The 20,974-nt window shown below is 38.9% G+C and overlaps 1 protein-coding gene across 1 annotated transcript in view; it reads left to right on the forward strand.

Moving 5' to 3' along the window:
* Nucleotides 1–20,974, forward strand: part of LOC139771283 (disintegrin and metalloproteinase domain-containing protein 10) — a 58,840-nt gene that overhangs the window by 14,047 nt on the left and 23,819 nt on the right. Inside the window, exon 4 of the mRNA XM_071703947.1 lies at nucleotides 7,397–7,515. Within this exon, the coding sequence (XP_071560048.1) occupies nucleotides 7,397–7,515 (119 nt within the window). The remainder of the gene's footprint in view (nucleotides 1–7,396; nucleotides 7,516–20,974) is intronic.

Below are 20,974 nucleotides of genomic sequence, written 5' to 3' on the forward strand. Positions count from 1 at the left end.
TAATTTAATTTCCTCTTTATGATAAATTTAGACTTTGGTGACTTTTTACGTCTGGGACGTATTACATATTTTATCGTTATTTTTATTTGGTATATTTATATCCCTTATCAATTGCAGTAAAATAAAGCAAATTTGTTACTTTTTAAATTAATATTAATAGGATTACATACATATTAAAATATGTACGGAAACGTTCTTAATTATACCATGAGATAATCGTATCAATCCATAATATAGATCGTGTTCGACGAACTGTGTAATCGCATTAAATCTGCTCGATTCGGTCTGTTCGAAATTTTCGCCGAATTCTGCATTCCGCAGGGAAAGGGGAAGCAACATTAAACATTTGTCGAGCTATACATTATGCAGGGAACCGTGACGACCGCGTGCATCATGTAGATTGCAAAGTTACAACGAATGGTCCAGCATCTCAACCGTAGCGAGGTTGACTCGATAGAAATGGTTTACGCGCGGGCCCATCGCCGTCGTTTCTCCTTTCTTGCTCCCCTCCTTCCCCTCTCCCCTCTCGGGAAAAGGAAAGGGAGACAAGTTCTCGAGGAAATTTCGCCCGTAATTCATAGACGTTAAGCTAATTAACTGGCGGGTACTTCTTGATCCGACAGTCCAGAGGATTTGCGGCACCCTGGAGAGGGAAAGAGGAAGAGAAGGAAAGAAAGAGAGAGCGATCCTCTCGAGGAATCGAGGAGCGAGTGTGCAAGCGAGGTCGAATCTCGCGATTCCCGCGTGCCGGATTTAGACGCGTGTAATTACCACTAATTGTGACGACGACGACGACGACGACGATAACGTGACGTCATTGTCCTCTTCTTTCGCGTCTCCCGTTGGCGTGATTACTCGTTACTTTCGAAAATTCGCCGCAAAGGAAATTCGTGGCTCCGCGTTTATCCCCTTAAAGTTTTGTGGAATTGGGGCGCTGGCGATTCCGTTAGCGTAACTAGACTGTGTGGGAATAGTCGTATGCTCCAGAAAAGAACACGTGGTATCCTTGTATTTTCGTCTAGAGGGGAATAAACGGTGACGGAAATTAATGGAATTACTTCGATCGAATCAGGACAATTTTATTTCAGATTTTTACGTGTAGAAAACATTATATATATATATATATGTATATATATATATATATATATATATATATATATATGCGATTTCTACCTAAGTCAGTTACGCAACACGTATGATCATATAAACTTTCATCGATCGCGATTGCCTGGTTACAGGCCACTTATTTCATTGCCCCGCGACTCGCTGTTATCATACGACTGTGCATTCCGTCGGGCACACAATATCCGCTGCCGTCCTACGTTCCAGCAATTCCGGAGAGTATCAGTCTCGAAAGAATTCCAGTTCACGAAGAATTCCTTACGTAAAGCTGTCTCAGGAATGTTAAATAAATGAGTATGAGAAAAAGTCAACTAGGAGAGCGAAAGAGAGAGAAAGAGAGAGAGAGAGAGAGAGAGAGAGAGAGAGAAAGAGAGAAAGAGAAAGAGAGAGAGAGAGAGAGAAAGAGAGAGAGAGAGAGAGAGAGAGAAGGGGGGGGGCGAGAGATACGTATTGGCATTCGCGTTTCACACACCTCCTGCATCGCAAATTTCTCGTCTTGGGCGACAAACGGCACGCAGCCCCTCTCAAGCTGGTAGGAGACACGAGAAACATCCCTCGATCTCCACCATCCCCTTCTCCTCTTCTCCCTCGGTCGCTTTCATAGTCCGCCAATGTAACTACAGCGTTCGTCTCTTTATGTAAATCGGTCGAATCCACGTCGGGCAATAAAATGTAAAGCAGGAGTGTGCCGTGCGATTCCCTCCATCCCTCGTCGTCATCGTCGTCGTCGTACCAAGCGCCCGCGCAACACCCCCCTGCCCCGTTCCCCGTCGCTACTGTACGACGGTGGCGTTTCTACCCCGGTGCACCTGGTACAAACTGGCAAGATAATAGTTGAAGAGAGGAGAAGAAAGAAGTTTCCGTGCGGCACACACGCCGCCGTTCTCCGTCGCAGCAGCGGTCTCCGCTTCTTGTGGCCGTTCTTGTCGAGTATCGTATTGTATGATTTTCCTTCCTTTTTTCGGTAATACCGTTAGTGCGACCAGGCGAATTTATTGGCCATATCGCGGCAAAGACGCCGGTTTACTCTCATACTTCGCGAGAGAAGTATCCGCCGTTCGTCTTTCGCGAATTCCTTCGCGGCATTGTCGTATATACGTTCGTTCTTTTGCTTTAGATTCTGCGGGACAGATTATAAAAATAGTTGAACGATGTGCAAAGAGCTCCCCCCATAAGATAATGGTTATCACATTCTATTATCGGATCGTTACGTTATAAAATGTTAATTTTTACTTAATCATTTTAGAACTGCATAGAAGTTATAAAAAGTTAGTTCTCAGAAAAGATCAAAATCTGTATTCTAAAAAAGAAACACAGTTTTGGATTCTTTTTCTCAACATTTTAATCTCTATATACTATAATACAATACGTATTAACATATCCTGTTTTTTAAAAACGTTTACAATTAAGAGCGCTTAGAAAAAAAAACTATTGTAAGAATATTTTTCTCATGACGTTTCAGGAAAATAGAAGTTTTTTCCAACGATTTGCAATAGCTTCACCGCTTCCGTTTAACTTTGAGTGAATGAGATAATAAACTTTCGCGTTATTTCCTAAGCGATTTCTCGGTGTATAACCCGGTCTTGGGAAGCGGCACGGTTAAGCCGGGAATAGATACCCGTGTACAGGCGACACCTTCTCACTTTTCTAGCCGCGCGCTCGCCTCTGGGTGGAAGACTTCGCGCATGAATAGTCCATGTACCTCGGCGCGCCTCTCTCGGTACGTTGCGGATCCAGTTTTCCCGTACGTGGGCACGCCGGGCAACAGCATTCAGCGAAGCCAACGCATCGTTTCGCCGTGCATACGGGGGCGGTGTTATGGGCGGTTATATAAAAGCTAAAGAGCACACGGCCGGACCCCGTGTTCCACCCTCTGCTTCCGAAGACAGCAGCGTTGCCCTTCAATCCAATAAAGCCGACTCTCGTTGCGGAAATTCGGCACCGTGACAAACTCGTGAAATTTACCCAACGGCGCAACGTGTCGCGTGCGCGCGCGACTCGTAAAGAATACATATCGCGCGCTTATAATCATTATGAAAATAAACGTTACGCGAAAGTTTCCTCGAGGAAAAACTGGGGAATTATGCGAACTTATTTTTCCGCTTCGCGGCACGGTCGTCTCGTTGCTCGTAACCGTTACAAAGAGCGATCATCGAATTATTAAACGGCGGCTTTCCCATCGCGCGACTACGTTAATTCACTGGCACGCTTCATAACAGTTAGGAAGTGCTAGGTTGAATTAATAAATATATGCTTCAATCTCTTAGTTGCTTGCTCGGAGCAATATTTGTGATAACGGGGATAACGGAGATAACTTGCCACTGGTGAAGTTTATCTGAAAGTCGACGGTAGAATAGATCCGCGAGAAAGGAAGTATAGCAATAGCGAAGTTCTACTTCTGCCAAAGGAATTTGGCGCCGAGTTTTTCTCGAGGAAAATTTAATCTCTTGATGGTGCGATCCCATTAAAGACCTTTTTCATTTGAGATTGAATATATATTAGCTGAGCTCCAAGTAGAAGAAATTCGTACTTCTAGCGGAAATAAAAAGTCGATATTTCGACGTTTCAATGATTTAATGGTTCCTTTTTAACGCTTCTCTATTTTTATATCAGTCTTTTTTCATATGTCACATTTTTAGTTATCCGACGAATGATAGCCAGACGTTTTAATTAGAGTATCTTGTATACAAACTTGCGAGAGATTATAGCTGGATGCGCAACGAGAGTTCGTCTTTTATTCACAAGCTTCTGGCGATGAAAGCGGCACTTAAGCGACTTTTTCGCGATGCTGCAAAGATATGACACAACGAGCCTCCCAAGACAAAGCTGACGATTTAATGTACGGTCCGCGATGAAGGCGCAGCCGACGTCGGATTATGAAAATGATTGTCGCGGAAGCAGCAACGTGTGCGCTATAAAGAGCCGCGACTAATTGTTATGCTTCCCCTAATTCCTCGCGTAATGCGTCCCGACTCTGGCCCTGCGTATCTTTATGGTAATCCAGCGTTTTAGCGTCTTTTTGCCGGGCACGCTAAAGTCGTTTCTTCCTTCGGTGTCTTCGCGCCGCTACGATAATAAATGCCGCGAAAAGAATTACGATCGTCCCGGCAGGTCTCTAAATAAAAGCGCGAACAGTCTCTAGTTGGTGACGCATTAAGAGCTCCATTCTTTATAGATAAAATTATGTCTGTTTCGAGAGTTTATACGAGCGGCATTTTTTGAAAAAGAAGTGGTGAAAAGTGAAATTAATTAATAACACGAAGATAAACTTAAAGTATGTACAATTATATTTTTAAATTCTCGCAACTTTTATAAAGTATGAAACATATGCACGAATTAAATGACAAAGATGGATTTTCCTGTCTTTTTTAGGTACTTTTATACTTTTCTGATAATTTTATAATTTTTTCAACAATTTGCTAATCAAGAATTCCAACGACATTAAGAAAGAATCGAATATTAATTAAATGAAAAATAATATTTCGTCAACAGCATTATATTTCAGGTATACTTTGGATATTTAGCATGCGCCATTTAAACGTGAATCGCGTTTGGGTTGGTTTCACTTGACTCTCAATGTAAATCCATCATCATCGCGGAATCGGATTTTAACGAGATATTCGGAAGCATACCACGTACTTGCACATCGTCATTGTGAAAGTCGTATAAGTTCTAGTACCGTTTTGTTCAATGACAATCACGCCGTTATTCCATTACATTCTACAATGACCATCGGTTTCTCGCTGATCTTCGATTGTCATCGTGTGTCAATCACCTGTTGTGCGATGACTCTATCACGGCGATTATTTTTATTAAAAATGTTACCTTTCAACCAAGCAAAGATTTACAAGAGAAGAGAGAAATAGATAAAATTAAAAGGGCAATTAATAATGTAAAATCCAATATAAATTGAAGATCAATTCGACAGTCGGAATTCGAGTAAAATGATGCAATTTACGGATTGGCAATACGGTGAATTAGTAAACTCTTTACAGTTTACATTCACATGGCACTTGTATTTTGCATGTTAATATTATACAAATATCATTTTATTGTTGTATTTTGTAGCATACGATTTTATAATCTTGACACAGTCTTGGTTAAATATGTCGCGCGATGTATTTAATCTATATAAAGTATATGCGCGAGCGCAATTACGTTAGATATTTATAACTGGACGAATGTATTTCGATTATACATAAAATAACTAATGTATGCGAAGCGTATTTATGAAGGCGCTAACGAGTTCTTCGGGCATACGTTTCAATTTACCATGCTCTAATATTATGCACGTTTATATCGACTCTTGCAAAAGTGTCTCCTTCATAATTTATTCGCTGCTGCATTTTGTACGAAATAGTAATACGAGGCCGAATTAATTTTTATAACATGCATGGCATACATGACCTATTATAACATACCTACATATATATCTTCAAAAAATAAATATTATCGTGTTCCAACCATTATTTTTCTGCAAAAATATAGATAGAATTTCTTCGTTTTTGCATTGAAAAGGATACCGGGATACATTATATTTGAAGCCACAATTTATTTTCGCGATACGTTGTTTTTGCACGCATTTTAATAGTATGCATTAGCGGAGAAGCGAATATTTATGAAAACGTCAATAACTTTTCCGTACCTGTATTATTTTTCAGTATTTTGATTTTCACGCTTTCAAGTCTCGCCTTTCTTGTCCACTTTTATAATCTGTTTACTGCAATATTTTTCGCAGTATATATACATACACATATATATGTATATATATATATATATATATATATTGCTCGCTTCGCGCTATATATATGACTTATTTTCGTCATGTCTCTTGTCGTACTTGAATGTCTCGATGATGAACGTCAACGTACGATATTAATCCGTTTTGCATATTCACCTCTGCGGGATTCGATGGCGCGAACGTCAATCTTAACCGACTTTGATCTCGTTAAAGGCGGATTTGTTACGTAAATGCCACTTGCAGGAGCGAAAGAGCGCGTGTATATTTAGCGCTGAATCCGTTGGTGGCGAGAAGCCACTTCGATCCGTATGATGTTACATGGTTTCGTCTTGAGCTTAAGCTGTCTTTGGAGGTTCGAAGGTTTCGAACGTCGTATCTCGAAATTGTGGGAAACATCCACCATCATATCGGGTCAATCCCGTGAGTTTATTTACCGGGTATAAGAAGCGATATACGTCACGATTACGAAGATTCACATTTTACTTATTGGCAAGAATTATTTTGAGACAATTTTATTTTAAATATTCAACATTTTATAGGTCTCTCTAATACTGTATTGTGGAATATAATAATAATAATAAGTATAATATATTGAAATATGTGAAGTCAGGGCAGTAAGGGTCGGACGCAGATCCTTGTGCGTATTTTATAATATATTGGCATATATATTTTTAATATAATTTAAACGCTTAAAATGTCTGCAATGTCTTGAATGGTTATTTTCATTTTTAATCAACGACCCGGACTGTTACATCGTTATCGATAATCTGTTGTCATTTTACTGGCAACCTTTTTATTCCAGCCATACAGATTAAAATATACCGGCATAGTAAAGTACGCATGAACTTATAGACTGACCTGACATTTCATACAAAGTATGCTCGAGAGCGATATTGCGCCTCGGTGGAGAAATCAAGATATTTATTTTCTACGTCTGTACTTGCGTTATTTTCCTCTTTCGTACGCGAGTAAATCGACGTACTATATGGAGAGTTCGTACGAGAGCCGGCTTATATATATTTCAGTTAAGAGTAATATGTTTTTTTTTTTTTTATAAATCCGGTGAGATGGTCGTGGATTTTAGCTCGGCGTTCCAGCTGTATATAATATGATACCCGGGGAATCCTTTGTCAATCCTTTGTTTCTACGCGAAACATCGTACTTTGAACATTATAGTTACGCGAAGAATCCGCCGTACTTTGCTCCATCGACGTCGAAAAGATATTCGGCAGATCTCTCTCTGAAATAAAATTGTAAAGTAATTCCTCTGTACGGATAAGTGAGATACAGTTTTTCGTAGCACGCACACACTTTAATGATCTATCTCACCGTTCTTTTGCTCCGACGATTCCTTTTCCTTTATTCATGTTATTACCAGATTATCGGCCTTCTGCGTAACGATCCGAAGCGAACCGATATTATGGCGCGCGAGAAACGCCGATAATTACTCTCCCCGCACTGGAGATCCATACAAAAAAATTCTCTCGACCCGATACTTCACGATATCATGCACGATCATGATTCATCTTGCAGATCCTGGATGATACGCTTGTTTCGCGACGCGAGTCTGTTCAGCAAGGATGTATCCTTCGAGGGCACGAACGGACCGATACCTTTCGACACGTCGCATTCCTACGTCGGTACTGTTTTAGGTAAGTCCACTTATATCTTATCGTCTTCATCGATCGGAGAAAAGCAGAAATACGTATAGCTCTTAGCAGATACTTCGATATAACCATCAATTATTATGATTAAATTGAGATAAGTGCATTATATTAGAATAAAATTGAATTTCGTATTCCTTTATGTAATTTTCATCTCATTACAAATCAATCAAATGAATCAAATTATTATCTCTCGCTGCGTTATATGATATTATCGTTTTAATACCGCGGTTATTTTTGTTGAAATTATTTAACAATTTGGTCGACGCTGGTAACTCACCGCCGCGGTTGTTTTATTAATTTAATATTTGCGTAATGATAACAGAAATAGTATAACATAATATCATGGACTACTATGACTTAAATATTATGCATTATCTTCATCTCTTTCTCTTATAAGAGATTATTCCTCAAATTTTTAAAACGCAGTGATTATATATAATACTGGAAAATCTATTTTCTCGGTATTTGTCCACGCATAGAAGACCGATTATTCGCATTGATTTAACGATAAGGCGCAAAACATGTGTGTCAAAGGAACTAATTACGCTGGCAGATAATGCCTCGACCGACCAGGGGATCTTGATTCGAGATTATCGGGATAATATCAACCAATCGATAATCTCGAAGCTCTGTCTCTCTGTTTGTGTGTGTCTCTCCTTCTCTCTCTCTCTTTCTCTCCGTCTCTCTGTCCCTCGCCACGTGTCAACGTCATAGAGCGGCGCAGTGAGAGCGCCGTTGATAGTCATTGCAGCAACCAGATCAATATTTATACACGCTCACTCCGCGTACCGGAATTACATTGCGTAAACGAGGCGTATTACCGTCATTAAGCCGGCGCGGCACCGCGCGATCGCGGACGAAAGAGTAGTGTCAGCACATTTCGAGATTAGGCGTGGTATTATACGCCGACGAGCGCGCGCCTGTCCGCGGACAAAGTAATTAGCCAGTATCCCTCAACTTCAGCTTCGTGATGGATAGCGTGCGGCCGCCCGCGTCCGCTATTCCGAGGCGGTTTCCGTCGGCACATGTGCACGGCTGCGTTCGCTACTCGCGAAGAGCAAGCTTCGGCGCACCTGAGGGTCCCTTGTTTAATCCTATATATATGATGCACTCTATCCATTTTCACATTACTGAAAGGTTCCAATCTGATTATAATTGAAGACTCTGATTTCTCAAATCGACACGTGGTGGAATTGCAAATTGCGTTAAAACAAGTCTTAATTTAATGAAGAGTTGAAAATATAAAGCGTAGCTAAATGCTATCAGCTAAATTTTGCTAATATTATAACGAATGCGTTTATTATGTGATTATCGAATGTTATTTTTCAGAATTTATGAGCAGTCGTCGGGTCGAGGAGCACATCGGCAAATTTTATAATTGTCATAATAATTTATATTTAATTTAATATTATTTTTCGAATATATCTATAACATGTAACTATTTTAATAAATTAAGCCGTACATTATATAATTCCGTACTTGAGTTTAAACGAAAAAAAAAGTTTCATAATTTTTATCGGTTTTTCTAAACCCACAGGGGTTTCAACATATATAAACAACGAAAATATTATCTCAAAACTCGAAAGTTACGCTCAAAACTGGTTTCTACTATCTTTACATAGTGGTCTTTCGGGATATCCTTTATATCTTAATAAGCCAATATTCCCAAAACTGCATGCGTGACAAGTGAATTATGTGCAACACGCACGGGGTTATTTTAACTCCCAAAGTGCATCAGAGGATTAACGCTTTGTTTAACGTCATTGCATAACCGCAGATGGTTTTCCGGCTGAATACGATTTCAGTAATTCATTGAGCACGCCCTCGTTAGTTCGCGTCGCTAATGTGCCCATAAATAATCGAGTTTGTTCAGTGTTACGCGAGTCAGTCCCCGTATGAGAGCGTCTGCTGAAATAATCCTTCTTGATTGGTCCTTACAAAAACATTATAGTGATTTATTGATACCGTACCTAGTTATATCCGTGTAATTAACTCGGCATACGGATATAGGACGTCGCGGGAAGTTACGACTAGAAATCTTACGCTTAACTTGACGAGTGTGGGAAGAAACATAGTTAGACGCTTTATGCGTTCATAATTTTCAACATGAAACATCCTGATAATTAAACTTCGAAGAGAAAGTTTGTCGAAGTAACGTTGACATTAAATTAGTCAAAGTAAAAGCTTTTTTTGCTGTGTATACATTATTAGAACTCGTACCCTCTGTTTTATTAAACTCCTTCGAGTCGATCGCTTTTAATATTTTTTAATTTAAATTGTATTTTTTGCAATAAGTAAAAATTGCTCCCAAACTATTGCAGCTTTTTTAAATCTCTTATTACCATTTTTAGAATCGTTTATATAATGGGTTTATATATCTGTCACTAACAATAATAATACAATAGAACGTACAACCTGCTAATACTATTTCGAGTTAGGTAATATTATCACTTATTTCCTCCGGGTAGTAAAAGAGATTAAAGCTTAGTAAATAATAAACCAATAATAAGAGGAAGAGTAATAATAATAGGGAAGCTTTCGTGCATGCAAGACTGAAAGAGTCGGTTAGATCGATCGGCGACGCCCTGCACGCCCAACCGGTATCAAATATTCCCCTCGTAACTTTTCGCGACTCTCGTCGCGACCCGGAGCGAAATCGAGAAATAAATTTCGCGTTTGAACGAGCGTATCTCGAAGCGGGTCGCGTGCGCGTCGTCGCCGCGAACGCATCGGAATGCGCGGCGTACAACAACGGAAATGCAGGCCGCGCCGTCCTCGATTTCAATTCGAAATTATTTGAGAGCCGCGCGCGTGAATTGCGCGAAATACTGTTTGGCGCATTGCGAAGAGAGCTATTTCATCCGGATTCTGGAAAAAAAGCTCGAATTTTCGCGAATCCGGAAGGGATTCCTCCGTTGTTATTACGCGCGTTTTTCTCGCATCTGCAATGATAACGCAGATACGTTATACAATTTATAAAAATCATGTCGCTGTGACGGTGCGACGGTTTTTTCTTTGTTTAGTAGGCATCGGCGAATATTGTTAACGGTTATTGTTGCACGATACCGATTTTCCGCGGATCATAGTCAATTGACATTTCTGAATAGCACGTTACCTTACGCCCGTCGCCGCTCGCCGCATTAAACTAGGAATCTCATTTTCGTCATAGACGGCTACGACGACGGCGTCGTTGTCGTAGTCGTCCTCGTCGTTTGGAATCGTGCCAGATTCCCCTATTGGAGATACACCGTGCGGTTACTGTGTCGGTGAGGTCACGAATAAGGGGGTATAGTACAGACCATAGACTTTCGGTGGGAAATAAACGTTCGTCCATGGTTGTGACTAGAACCATCGGAACCACGGATTTAACAAGTGAAGGATTTATAAATCGGTCCTTTTCGTAACGAGAATTTCTACGATTTTCGCGGATCGCAATCGTTTGTTTTCATATAATAAAAGTAATATGGCATTTATTTTTACAAGCTGCTATTTTAATAATTGCGCTCTTTGAGAAAATAAACAAGTAAACACTAAATAGCCAATAATTTTGTTTATATATCTCTTATTCTTTTTCCATGAAGATATTTTCTTTAATATCAGAAACAATATCGCAATCGCAAGCACTTGAGAATTTTCTGTTTTTGTAGATAAATAAAAATATTATTTATCGTTAATATACGGAGAGAATTTTTTGTTATATTTTACCCTTAAATTCATTACAAACTTGGGACAACTTGGCAACCAAGGAATTTTTAAAATATACAAAAGACATTTTACAAACAACGTGATAAAAATTACCAAGCAGATTGGTAAATTTTGAAAAATTATTGAAATTTCCTAGATATATTTTAGTAAAATTAATCAAACATATTTTATATTTTAATGTAATAGATATTAATATCTTTTATTATGGTAGATATTAATCAGAATAGCTCGCATAAAATTCTTGGTGGTACATGTTGTCCTACAACTACCATGATTTCAGGGTAAATTTTAAGAGAAAATTCTCTCCGTGTAGTGCGGGATATTATAGGGATCAAATTCATACAGATGTTTAACTTATAAATATCATTTTAAATACGATTTCATGTCCGGGTTAGTTCGTACGAGTCGCGACTTTACTTCAGTCAGTTCCGGCGACTCCGAATTTCGATTACTAATTTAAAAAAAATTTCCTCGTGAGAGTTAACGGTTAGATTGACAAAAATGTACCTACGGTATTGCCAGAATCGACGATGGTTGATACTAGTGCAACGTCCGAGCCCCGTAAGCATTCTAGCAGGGACCAGGTGGACACATACATCGGACAATAGGAGCAGACAGTGAAGGGGGGGAAGAGAGAGAAGGGTCCGCGTGTGGTATAATTTCGGCGTATGGCGAACTAAATGTAACCGCAAGCTCGCGAACGAACCAGAAACTTGATCGTGAATGCGGCTCCGTCGCCTCGGCGGATCGTGAATCGTGAACGACCCCGTCGCCGACGTCGTTTCGACGATCGGGATTGCGGGGAAGTTGAACCCGGCCGTAATAGCTCCTTGCCGTGGGTCATATCCGAACGTCGTAGTCTTCACTTCGACGACTTAGGCCGCGGTTACGGCGTCGTACGCGAGTTCCCAACGAGCTTTCTTGCACGCCGACAAATTTCTACCGGGAAATCCGTTGGAACCGAGAGTTGCATTCCGATTCATTTATTATTGTAATTGCATCCGCGAGTTGAGATATAATGACGATTCCATCGAGTCTATCTGCATTCACTTCAGGATTTGATTACAGCCGTGGTATTAGGTTCATTTCAACTATGATATATTAATCATATCCGTTTTATTAACGTCGGCGGTCGTCATTGCGACACAATTAACCGAGACGCGTCTAAAATTATAGTCCCATTAAATTATTTGCATTTGCTTCAATATACATTTTACTCGACGGAATAATTAATTAATTAATTAATTAATTAATTAATTATTTATTATTAACAAAGGAGATAAGAGTGCTAGTGGACCAAGCTGGATGTACATTACATGTTAGATATTATAAATTAAAGATAAACAATGATGTGACAAACGTGCGCGATGATGGAAACGACAATTACATAAATAAGTCGTTAAACATTTATTCATAAAATATAAAAACACAATAGAAATTTGATACTCCGCCTGTGATTTTAAATCATTTATTCTTATACTTATCTTCTTTTATGGAGAATGAGTGGCGAATTCATTGAGACCGTATGTCAAAATCCTATATTCTATCTAACATCCTATATTATACATTTCAACATATATAATTTTAACATACTTAATTAATGATCTTAATTTATCAATATTAATCTTCTTAATTATATTATTTGAAATATCGCCATAAATCGATTTAGGACAGGATCCAAAATAATTCTTATAGGTAACTTAAGGATTATATTTCTGTTACTACACTGCATGCGGGTTATAGCATGGTGAACGCGCATAGGAATTTGCCGATCAGAACTAATTAAATGTGTCGAGATAAGTGGAGGTAATTACACGCTACGTGATCAGATCTCGCGTTTACAGAGTATTCCGGAACTTCGCATTCCCCATTGAATACTATGGATATATACGAATATTACGATCTAATAAATGATAATTATTTTGAAGACAGACCATAACGTTTTCATAGATAATCGACAACTAAAAACTTCTTACGAAGAGCTCCGTGAATGCAAGTAGATAACAGAACTTTTTTAAGTAGTTCCAAGCAAATTAACAGAAACGTAATTTGCGATAAAATGAGTGCTTACGAGCGCAGTCAATTTAATTTTGACAATGATGAAGAAATTATTGCGAGCACGGAATTTATTTAAAAACGCAGTCCATAGCCGGAGGGAAAATGATCTAGAGGTTTCGCCTTAAGTCATCTCGACTTGGTTCACTGTATTTGATTAGTTCCGACGTCTGGTATATACGAATTTGTCCGGATGAGTTTCGCTCCGGACGTGCATCCACTATAACCGTGGCCTTAAGGTGCGTTTACGCAAGCACCAGCTGTTCCTCGGGCTCGTAATGGAAACGTTTACACTACTGCAGATGAATTTCTCCTGCGTCAGTGAGCCAAGATCCTCGTGCAATATTCCCAAGCTCATTCGTCGCTATAGAATATATATGAAGATATAAAGTAATATGGTACACACACAAAAATAAAATATACACTATGTACATTACAAAATAAAGAATAAAACTCGATATATGTGTAGGTACCACGAGAAATAAGACAATTATTAGGAAAAATTCAATTGAAAAGTAAAGTAGATTGTCGCATAAAATGAGATGAGTAAACGATACAAAGTGGATAGAATATGTGTAAAGGAGGAAAGTATAAGCGAATATCTATTTTTTAAATTACGTATCGATTCTACATATGGATAAAATATATCGGATTGAATTTTTATTTTGATTATTATTTCTCTTTTTGCTCGCGCACACATACATATGTACTATATTTTTCTATTTTATCTGATTCAGTCTGGAGTCGATACACGATGATACAGCTTAATATAACAGCGGTAACCGCGGTGTATGAAATATTGAAATGTCCCGGCTTACTTGATGGAACCATTTAATTTACATCGGAATCCGATGTTTAGATTCCGTATTGAACGGGGTTCCTTTACACACAGTTTCCGGGATCGACATTCGTGCCACGTGCGTATCTTCTTTGACGATTGCCTGTATGCCGGGATGAACGCGAACGAATGGATCCGTTCGTTTTTCTACCGTGTCACAGCGAATCAACTTCATCGTCCTCGTCCTCGCGTAACATACCTTTCTAGCGAATTCATTCGGTTGCTCGCCGTTCTCGAATGCCGCAAACGCACGTTTATGGCGAATCAATTCGCTGCTGGCTGATACTCGTTTGCTCTCTTTTGTTTACGCAGCGCAGTACAAAGGCGAATACGTCGATTTAATCGCGCTTTTACGATATAAGCGCACCTTTACAGCGCATATCCATCTTGTTCGCTCACGCTTGTATATTTCGAATGCACCTTTACAGCATGTTGTACCCACGTGTTTACTCATATTTATTTTTGTAGCGAAATCATTCGCTCACTCGTGCTGCGCAAACATATATTCGCACACTGAGGAAAAGTTGCTTACCGCCCGTTCGAACAATTACGAAGTTAATTGAACAATTTATGTATCAATGCTAAATTTTATCGAGAAATATTTCGTTGCATTAATTTGTTCGCGTACGATTACTTGGTCGTATAAGAGCAGCCGGTAATTTTGTTTGTTCATTCGAGCAGTTCTTTCTCGCTGCATCGCAAAATGCATCTTTAAATAACGAGTAGAAAAGCGTCGACATGGACGAGAGACGAGAGACGAGACTATTAATCCTTCACGGTCGAATGTTGAGCTGCACTCGACACTGAACTTTGGTGCACAGGATCCGACCGTAAGCAATTCGACGCCAAAGAGGAGCGGACACGTAATTTATTCGCATTTATGCATAAAGCGGTAAGGGCGAGTTGACTCGCTCCTCTTCTATCAATGCACGCGGGAGCAAAGTGGTGAGATCGTTGATTGCTTTCTTGTCTTGTACATTCTCTTCCGCGACGACTTTAATTAGGATAACGCTATTTTCCGCACAACCGATTACGTCTTCGCGAAACTGAATTATTTTTATCGCGTCAATTTTCTTATATCTGACACTTTAATTGACAATTGAGTTTCTAAGTTTGAAATTAAGTATTATTCCCTGTATATTTTAAGATTTTATTTGACTTTAAGTCTGCGACAAAATATTCTATGTTATTTTACATTTTTTCTCGAGATATTATTAATTTTATGTACTATATATATTTGGCGTTGCAACGCTATCGCTCGAATTAAAAAGGGATATTAATTGAAGCAATTATTAAGTTGAAAAATATAATGCCGGATGATAATTTCCTTGTATTGTATAATGAGTTATGGTAGCAGTACGTACTTGTTTTTAATTAATTTTTTCCAAACTCGATTGTAGCAGTTAAAATTTGCTATTAAATATACATATTTATAGATATGTATAAATACATTCTTTAATCAAATTAAAGCAAACTTTCTTGTCAAAATTAAAATTCATAACAATTTTTCTATCTTCAAACACTATCTTCTCAACTAATTGTCATTGAACGGAGTTAGTCGTTATCTTGGGCGATAATAATAAATCCATAAAATAAAGCATAAAATATACGTTGATTTATCCAAATCAGTTTAAATCACGAGGAATGAAAAATATTGCATATTTATTACAATGTATATTTGTTTCATAATACATTGAATATTTCATGGCCTTGTTTTGTAGTTTGCTTTTACAGCACGCATTGTGCGTACACAAGGCCAGTTATTCGCACGAGACTCGAACGAGCGAGCAGCGGCACGAACCGCTCCGTGTATCATCGTATTATCTCTTGAAACGCCATGTCATGTCTCATAGTTATTACAGTGCACAATTATTAGCTTGCGGAATTAAGAATACGTTATATATTTTGCGGTATGATTGTCTGTATGGCCTTGGTGTTTGTTGCGGTAGGGAAGGTCGCTGCGCGTCGTATAGTCCTTCAGATAGTGGCACGGACCGTCGCATTATCCAAACGCTATTATTTTCTAGTTAGCCCTATAATTAGCCCTATTATCGTCCGTTACACTAATTATGCGAAACGTTGCGAATGGCGAACGCATAGTAGCTTCGTGTGTAATTTCTTCATGTTTTTATATTTTTATCGTAATATATAATAGTGAAGTGCGCAACGTGTGATTAACGTCGGGCGTGTCGTATAAAGTGCCGTGCGATTATTCTATTCTATTATTCTATTATTATATTCGGGTGTTAGTACGCGTGATCGTAATTAATCGTGAGCTTTAATGAAATTGTGAAACTGTTTGTATTTTAAGATTTTTTAAATTCTAAATATTCTCACTTGATGTGCTTTCTGATACAAGATTCATGCAACAACCATAAACGCGGTACGATACGAATACATCCATGTATAAGTCAACTTCCATTTTCTACCTGTAAAATATTTGCTTCATAAAACAGTCGGGTGACAAGATGTATTCAAAATAGCGTATTATTATACATATATCGATACCATCATGTCATCATATATCAGAGAGTTGTCACTCTTTTCGAAAATCGATAACATCGCGAGGTGATTTATTTCTCTGGAAAATCGGGGGAAACCGAGAGAATATTTCGACGGACGATTTAGATTTTATTATTACTTTTTCTCAATTTTAAATTAATATCGCTCTTGGAAGTGAAATAAAATTCAGCGTTTCAAGAATTCCGTAAGATTTTGCAAGACAAAGATGACGAAGGACTCACATGTCACGAATTACAGGATGGAATAGTAAGCAGGTTTATCGTTATATATTCCGTGATATACATAATTAGAACAACCGTTACGATAAATAGCGATATAGTGACTCAGTATAGACTACTTACAATTAGTATTTGCTGCGTTTGTTATCTGAAGAGCGGCTGTCATTTAATTTATCAAGCAACCACGCGACGCTCGAAATTAGTAATTACGCGCAGAGCGACGCGGCAATTAAATTAACTTGACTTTTTGGCGCGTTCGCGTTCGCGTCTCTGCAAACGGCCAGCAAACCACCGCGCCGCAATCTGCCGGCTGGTTGGCTGCAGAGTCGGCCCTGATAGCGGGCGTACTGGTGCGGGATAACGCGTATCAACGATAATCCGATTAGCGATTAAACTTGCCTAATTGACGGTACACGCGCGTGTAATTGCATATCCGGGGACACTCGATTTCCGATTCGCGCTAATGGAGAATCGCGGCTAGCGCGCGGTACCATTAGCAAGTAATCGTCTTGGAAAGTTCGCGAGCGAGCGAATCTATGCCGACGCGCGAGTTATTATGAAAGTATTTGCCGCATTATGCTCGGGGTCGCACCGGTATTGCGAAATCTGGCTCCGGCTATCAGAGTAAAGATTATCGGGGCTCGGTATCAGGGTCGCGAGTTTATTCTTCTGCAAGCGATACAGTCGCGGGAAAGTTCTCTCTTTGTGAGCATATATAAATATTTATATCTCTGAATGTATATATTTTCTGTTTTACGCTACGGTTATATTATTACGAAGACATTTAAATTTCTGTGAGAATATATATTAGATATCGTTTTACGGCCAATTAAATTGTCGTCAAGCAGAAATTGATCAAAGGATCCATAGACGAGAAGAAGCGCGAGGAACTCGAGACGCTCCGTTTATGCGTCCCCCTCGCTTGTTTCTTTTTGAGGATAAAAAGAAAACCATAATGAATTTTCAAGTATTTATATTTGTCCGCGCGAAACAAAGGATTGGTGTGAGCTCCGTGTCGTGAATTTTGTGATACTTAAAATTCAATTACGGACAAAGCGCGCTCGTTTAAATCCCCGCCAAAGAAATCCCACTCCCGGCCACAAATCCTTTTAATGTTAATGTCTCTCGCGACAAGCCCCGAGTTTCATAGAAGTTTCCTGCTAAATTTTTTTTCACTTTTTTAATATGGAATATCCGTATAGTGCGCACCTTGAGAGAAAGAGAGAGAGAGATCGAGAACATTAGACAAATACGCTTTTAATTAGTGAGAAAATTTTAAAGTGTACCTTCCCCCATATTTTTTCGTTTAATAAAAAAATACAGATATTATAAAGTATTTAATATATTTTACCAAGTATTAAATTTGCAGTATGTTTTAAGCAATTTCTACATGTGTAACCAAGTTGCGTTTCCAAAATATTTCATTTCGTAAATTGTAACCAACGAATGTAACTCCAAATAAATGTTAGGAACTCTTTTTGTTTTCTCTACAGCTCTCCGAATAGAGAGCACTCTCTATCTGCAGAGAGTCCACCTTTTATTACACAATTCAAAATTTACAGATGATTCAATTACAACGTGAAATTTCACGCTTTAAATTTTAAGCACTCTCGGTCGATCTGCCAGGCAGTTAAATATTGGTTAATGTAGTTTCGCAGAACTCGACGTAACTTCATTATGTCGGTATTAGCAGAATGAACTCAGGACATCAGGCTTGGAATATATATGTCTATATGTGGGAGAATGATTTCACGAGCAATTTTTCATTCGTTATTGAGACGCATTTGACACATTGTCGTCGCGCGCTATACGTGCCGAATGGACGACGTCGCGGTCGCGGCGACTCCCTCTTCGCGATGGACTTGTATCCGCGCGGTATTCGCGCTGCAGCAAGGACGGCGAATGTCCGGGAATCGATCAGCGGCTTTCGAGTAGCGCAAAAATTGTCGGGCCATTTGTCATAGTCGGCGGAATCCCGCGTCGTTTCCCAATAGGCGAAATTTCAAAGTCCGCGAGTAATGTCGGTTCTTCCGTGCTCCTCCGGGGAGGGCGGCTTCGGCGGAAAGTAGGCCAATCCCGTCTTTCCCTCCGCTCAATGTGCCGCGGTAATAGCTATAACGATATTTTGGCATATTTCGTCTCTCCCTCGGCTCGTAGAACGTGATGACGGCACTCGAATTGCGACAACGCCAGCGAAATGCACTCCGCACTTTGGTATCGCGAATACCAGTTGCCGCGATGCTGTCGGAATGACCATTGTTTCCGCGAGCTGTGCGGCGAGTTAAACTCTTTAACGGACGATATATTTGTCGAAATGTTCGTGCTCTCTTGCCGTTTTGTTCCCAAACCGGCTTGAAGTTGGAGGAAAGCCTCTTTGACAGCGGCTTCGCTGCCGAAAGAACTCTGATTCCTGTTGACAGCAAATTTGTCGGAACGTTGAGGCGAGCTGCTCGCGAACTTCATTCTCTGTAAATGTGAGCGTGCATTCGGCGCTCTATGCGGGATGTGACTTGCAGACACAATTAGAAGAAAAGGCAGTAATGAGAGTAGATGGTCATTTTAATTTATAAAATTAGCCATTTAATTTAACGGAGATTATACCTATTACGATTTTATGGACATTTTTTTTAATTTGATGAATTCTACGAACAACACAAATTCTATGAATCATTACATATTCAAAATATCTATATTTTCCTAAACGGAGATAAAATTGTATTGAGTTTTTTTTTCAAGTCTCTGTTTTGTCTCGTGCACGTGTATTTCTATTTTTCTCTTTATGAGTTTTATATTTATCTGATATTGGATATTACGTAATATGGATCTGAGAGTCAAATGGCTGCATTTAGCGCAAAATATCCGATACGAAAGAAAACTTTTTCAATGGAAATACATCGAGGAATGAATCCCTAATAATAGGTGGGAAACAATATTTTTGTTTCAATTTATTCTTATATTAGGTTAATATCGCAAGGTGCGAAATTATTCCATACAATCATGCTTTTCTGTAGCATTTGATAAAATTCGAAGTTCTCTCCCGTTTTATCTTAATTCTTATTTTTAAATAATCTTGGTAATTAAATTGCAGAACTATGCCGAAATAAAAATCGTCCGCAATACAAAATGCTAAAAGTAGGATTTTGATTTTTACTCCCGAAGTTTATTTTGTTTAATTTATACAATTTTCATATCCTTATGCGTCGCATATTATTAATTCCTACATGTAAAAGTCTTTTTGTTTTTATTTTGATGTAATTTATCTCGATTAAAAATATGTTTGGTTAAAATAAAATTAAAATTATTTTGAATATCTGAACAAATATCGGCTAAAGCTAACAAAATTTTTGTTGGTTTATTGAATAATTATTAAATTTTTCATGCTGAGCGAGTACACAAAAGACATTTTGTAAACTTTGCTTTATATTTGTTCATATTGATTAATCAAGCGAAAACTTTTTGGAATTTATTCTTAATATACAGCGGAGACCTTTTCGGCACAACTTTTTTGTAAAATGTCGCACGCGAACGAATCATAACGTGTGCTTGATGAAAGGATACGATTTACAAAGAATTCTGACGCGGCAACTAGAACGCGAAGGGGTAGCAAGTCACGATCGTAGAATGAAGGCCCTTCTGGCCAGCAGCCAGGTTGTCCCGACGTATTCATAAGCGGAGCTTCTCGCACTCGAAGAATACGAATTACGGAGACAAAAGGACGCAAACATAGAATGTGTGCTTAAAGCTATGGCTACTACGGCTAATTAAGCCGAGATTTTGGCTTTTGCCCCGTTTATTGTCAAGCACGCCAAGCTTCTGACAAAGAAAATGCAATTTCCGAAATGCGCTCCTTACAAATTACCGTATGCAAAATCCACGCGTTTAAAGGAGCCTTCGCCTTCATGCAATTTTTTTTTGACAGACGTTCCGCAGCTCGTTTTTATCCGCCGAACCTTCGTTCTCCCTTTGCTTTTCCATCTCGAAAATAAACTTACTTTTCACAAAGTTTTTAAGTAATAGGCAATGCTAATGTGTTAGTTAAAAGCACTACTTATTACGAGAAACTTCTTTTAAAAAAGAGTAAAAAAAACGTCAATATAATAATTAT

This window comes from Temnothorax nylanderi, unplaced genomic scaffold (genome assembly GCF_030848795.1).
Source record: "Temnothorax nylanderi isolate EJ_2023f unplaced genomic scaffold, tnyl_v1.0 TNYL_tig0037_pilon, whole genome shotgun sequence".
Classification (NCBI taxonomy): domain Eukaryota; kingdom Metazoa; phylum Arthropoda; class Insecta; order Hymenoptera; family Formicidae; genus Temnothorax; species Temnothorax nylanderi.